The sequence below is a fragment of the Atta colombica genome, unplaced genomic scaffold (assembly GCF_001594045.1).
Source record: "Atta colombica isolate Treedump-2 unplaced genomic scaffold, Acol1.0 scaffold105, whole genome shotgun sequence".
Taxonomy (NCBI): domain Eukaryota; kingdom Metazoa; phylum Arthropoda; class Insecta; order Hymenoptera; family Formicidae; genus Atta; species Atta colombica.
The window spans coordinates 1,418,145-1,422,769 of NW_017259190.1; the positions used below are offsets into that span (position 1 = coordinate 1,418,145).

A 4,625-nucleotide genomic window follows, 5' to 3' on the forward strand; every position below is an offset into this window, starting at 1 on the left:
GTGTGTGTGTGTGTGTGTGTGTGGAAAAGACGGAGAAAAGCAGACGAAGAGAAAGAGAGATACACTTGTTTCTACCTATGTAGTTTAATTTTAATTTTGGTTCAACTAATCCTTGATTCATCTTTTTCTAGTTCTAAGAATTCGAAAGAATAAGTTGAATTGAAATTAAACTTATTCTCATTGGTAGAAATTAATCTACATTGGTAGAAACAGGCAAAAGAGAAAGAGTCAGCTTGCGAATGTCGCCTGTGTGTATGTGTGTGTGTGTGTGTGTGTGTGTATGCGCGTATGTGTGTGCGCGCGCGCGCGTGTGTATGTGTATGTGTGTGTGTCTGATCAGTCGTGCGGAATCGCGAGAAGAAGAGGAGAGCAAAACGGAGCAGAGAGACAGGGTCGAGCCGTGGAAAGAAAGGGGAAGGAGAATTGCAATAAGCGGAGGAGAGATCTGGGAGACGAGCCGGCTCCCCTATCCATCCAAATCATCCATCCATCTCTATCATTCTAATGCTCTCTCTCTCTCTCTCTCTCTCTCTCTCTCTCGTCTCGCGCTCAAGCTGGCGTGGAATAGAAGGCACTTCTCGAGGGCTTTGTACAACGAGTCCCTACCTGCGCAGACGAACGGCAGATCCTTCACAGCATAGCCTGATCCATCTACGTTGTCATCGCCAAATCGCACGCTCTGACTAAGGTGCGGACACTCCATGTTTTCTCCAGGCACGCTTTTCCACGAGGCACCCGTGGCCACCTCGTCGTTGTCGTTCTTGTCGTCGTCGTTGTCGTCGTCGTCGTCGTACGAGCGTTCACGAGACAGTCCGTCTTTCTCTTTTTCCACAACAGGGCGGTGGACGAGGATCGGTTAGGGGGGAAGGGCAGGAACAAGAGGGGGGACAGGAGATAGAGGAAGAAGGTGGGGTAGGTCTCGGTAAAAAAGGGCGAGGGGGGGGTACACCGGTGGGGTAGAGTCTGGGTAGACAACGGTACGTGGTGGAAGGCGGGGTACACACTGTGGTGCCCCGTGATATCCGTCACATAGCGCGAGGTGATAGCGAGGGACACTGTTACGTCGCCTTTAATGAAAGAAATAAAAAAAGAAAAAAAAAACCAAGAGAGATTTTGTGAGGAGCGGAGGACGGTATGCGTGACGACGACCGTCACTCCCGTTGCGTAGCGTACGACTTACTGATGGAGTGGCGCGGCGCGCAACGCCGAGAGCGAGCGGACGATGGTCGGACGAATGAGTGAACGAGCGAGCAAGCAAGCGAGCGAGCGAGCGAACGAGCGCGAAGAGAACGGCGGAGACGGAGAACGCTGGAGTGCGGCCGACTGGCCCCGACTGCCGACCGAGCGCGACCGAGCTGCGTAGAGCTCGGTTCTGCCGGCGGTGGTCGGCCCACCTCTAGAGTCACAGACCACTAATAGTCGACTGACTCCTCTCGCCAGCCGTTCGTGTGCGGGCTCTCCTCTTGTCCCCCACAAGCAGATCCCGACGTTCTCGCCGCCGTTCCTTCGCCCATTCTAGCGCTTTCTCTTTCCCACGCCCCTTCCTCTCTTTCTCTCCTCGCCGATGAGGTTGCGCTAGGTCTCTCCTAGCCTTGGACGGCGCGCAGCCTCGCGGCCCGATCAGGGCCGGACTTTCGCCCGAGGGTGCGGAACGCTTTCCGTCGCGAACGCGAATTTATCGAGCGTCTTGCTGAATTTATATACCGCGAGACCGCCGTGACCCCCCGCTGATTCGCAATCGATCCCGTGAAATCGCCGCGCACCCCTGGATGAGCGGCACGGGGGACACGGGGGTTTAGAATTCACCGCGTTGGCTTTTATGTATCATGCCAATTACGGCGGATGTCCTTTTCCGCTGAATGCGTCGCATAATATAAAATGGAGAGGCCCCCCTCTCGATTACGGACTGTTTGCGAAGAACTCGATTTTGCGTTAATGCTACAAATGCATCGTCCCCTTCTCCTGTGCATAGAGCGCATTGTTCGAGAACCAGATTATCGAGAGAAAGAAACGGGAGAATTCTCCGCTCGTCACACAAGGCTTCAGGCTTGGGTGCTGAGAAACGTTCGAGCTGCACCTGGTCTAATGCCGATGTAACGCGCCAGGGATGTAGTAACCCTCTTATCCCTCTCCACGGTGCATTTCCGCGCTCATCATCGTGAGCAATATCGCGAGCTGGGAGAACCAGTTTGCTAAAACGACAACGATTCCGATAGCTCGGAGCGGTTAAACGCGGTCGATACCGTGGAGCTGCGACGACGCGAGTGTTGCAAAAACACTCGGCGCAAATATAAATTGACGCGAGGCGACTGACGGCGATGATCCTGACATTGGCGCACATGTGGCCGCAATGAGATTATCCGTACGTCTGTGTGTGCGCGTGCGGAGATCTACGGATTATAGAATCACATGGGGAGACTGTACGACGAATTATGCCTCACACAGCGATCGCGGTGGATGAGGACGGACATTTTCATCCGAAACGTTCTTGGACTTGCAGCGTGAATGGGCGATCATTGTATGCGTTTCTAGTTGTTCCTAGTGCGATTAAAATGGCCGACTAAGCGCACGCGCTCTGCTGCCTCTGTACTGCCTTTTTGTCTTTTTTTTTCTTCTCGATGCATTTACAAATCGTATCGTTTCTGATGTTTTCCAATACCTGGCGTATCACTGAGGACACATTCAATCAATAAAGATAATTTTTTTTTAAATTAAATTTATAATATAAATTAAATTATATGTTTTGGATAAAATTTTTCAAGGACATGGAGCAGATGATTAAGGTTATTAATTAATCAATATTGGAACTTGTTAATGGTCAAGGTTTACAAAAAGCTAAATGCTTTGATACAATAAGTAGCACGCGTATTGTGAGTGTTAGTTTGCAATTTTATTTGAAAAATGCAGGACCAACCATTTTTCTTAATAATGTGAAGGGAACGATATTTAAGAACGTCTGCTAAATTGTGGTACAGGCTGTGTGAGTTGGAGTCCAGTGATGTTGTTGAACTCCAGCATCTTCAACATTTCCTTGGTCTCTGGATCGACCTCGATGATGTCGTGCTCCAAAGCAGAGACTTCAGGAACATAGTTGTCTCTGCGTTCCCTCTCTTCTTCTTGCAACTTGATGGAGATACCACGTACCTGACTGTGTCTAAGCCTCTTCATCAGGTGAGTGACAAATCTAATGATTGCAATAAAATCATTATAATCATATTGAAATTCATATGAGCAATGTAAAGATACAAATTAAATAAATAATGGTAATTAGCTCTAAGAATAAATCAATAAAATAAATTTCATTGTCCATAAGAGTTATTAGTTGAAATTATACATTCATATTGGGTTGTTCGGAAAGTTCGTGCTGATGTTGAAGGAAAATTGAAACGCAGAAAATTTTAATTCAATAAATGTATACTAAAATTTAAATTTTAGTCGGCACGAACTTTCCGGACAATCCAATATTATATAAAATTTGCAAGATAGATACAAATAAATCAAATATATGACAAATGTTTTGATTTTTGCTAAATATAAAGTCATGAAAGTATTCAATAGTATAAATATTACAATAAATTTTGTTGAAATTATAATAATTATGAATGTTTTCCAGCAAGGATATAGTAAATCCATTATATTTTTCTGTTAATATAAACAAGGATGTCATCTTAAACAAGAATAAAGTTATTCATTGTTACATTGTCCTTGCTGTAACATATCTTATATTCTTGCAGCATGACTTCAATCATAATCAAACAATTTTGCTTTAATTTAGTGTAAAATAAAGCTAAATATTATTTTTAATCATTACAAATGTAATAAACATCCTTGGTTAGTTGATAAAATGAGTTTGAGAAATAGAGATTTCTTTAAATCAATATGCTACATATTTACCCAGCAATCTTATTGCGCAAGGATTTGCTAGGAATAATAGCAATTTCCTCGCATATCCTCTTATTCGTGTGAAAATCCAAAGTGAGACGTGGATAGTATTTCTCGATAATGAGTTTCGCGGCCTTTTTGACCGTCTTCGTTCGGACACGACTCTGCAAATCGTTTAGAAGCAAATATGAATCAACAATTCGACGCAGAACAATATATATATTTTATTATGAACAATTGTAGCTCCACTGCTAAACTTCAAACATAACCTAAATCTAAAGTGGCAAGAGTTCACGCATTATCACCACGGCTTCTGGCCGATTAATATTCGCACTGTAGGGTTAAATAAAGAATATATGAAACGAGCGGGCATGAATCACTGGCGATTCCTCGCGGATCGCTACAAATTTTCACGGATTAAAATTAAAACACATCAAATTATACGAACCATGTTGACTTGGATACCGGAAAAGGGACGAAATGAAACGAGAAAGGAAAAGGAGGATCGATAATGGTTTGCGCGATGTTGGCGACAAGCGGCGAAATTACGAACAAATTTGTACAAACGTTGTTGCTGGGATAAAAGTAAAATCTGCAAGTACGACTGATAATGAAGGAAATACAATTTTGCAGGAAATATTATCGTGTGTGCCTACGAAATATTGAAATAATTATAAATTATAAATAGTAAATTACAGATGTTGAAACATTTTTTTATTATTTATTAATATATATATATATAT

General features: G+C 43.9%; 2 protein-coding genes across 2 annotated transcripts in view; both read right to left on the bottom strand.

The window, feature by feature from the left end:
- LOC108691269 (ubiquitin carboxyl-terminal hydrolase 3-like) overlaps positions 1-1,418 on the bottom strand; it is a 17,638-nt gene extending 16,220 nt beyond the window's left edge. The window contains exon 1 of the mRNA XM_018198944.1: positions 607-1,418. Within this exon, the coding sequence (XP_018054433.1) occupies positions 607-703 (97 nt within the window). The 5' untranslated portion in view covers positions 704-1,418. The remainder of the gene's footprint in view (positions 1-606) is intronic.
- A 1,450-nt stretch (positions 1,419-2,868) lies between these two features.
- On the bottom strand, positions 2,869-4,376 carry LOC108689106 (40S ribosomal protein S17). Its single transcript, XM_018195741.1, has 3 exons — positions 4,331-4,376; positions 3,895-4,046; positions 2,869-3,184 (listed from the first exon to the last, which is right to left on the bottom strand). Exons 1-3 carry the CDS (start codon positions 4,331-4,333, stop codon positions 2,947-2,949), a joined length of 393 nt encoding a protein of 130 aa, XP_018051230.1. The 5' UTR covers positions 4,334-4,376; the 3' UTR covers positions 2,869-2,946.
- Positions 4,377-4,625: the final 249 nt, after the last annotated feature.

Coding starts and splice junctions, on each gene's coding strand:
- LOC108689106 (XM_018195741.1), bottom strand. Junction 3,185..3,894: donor TTGCGCAATAAGATTGCTGG/GTAAATATGTAG, acceptor TGCAATCATTAG/ATTTGTCACTCACCTGATGA.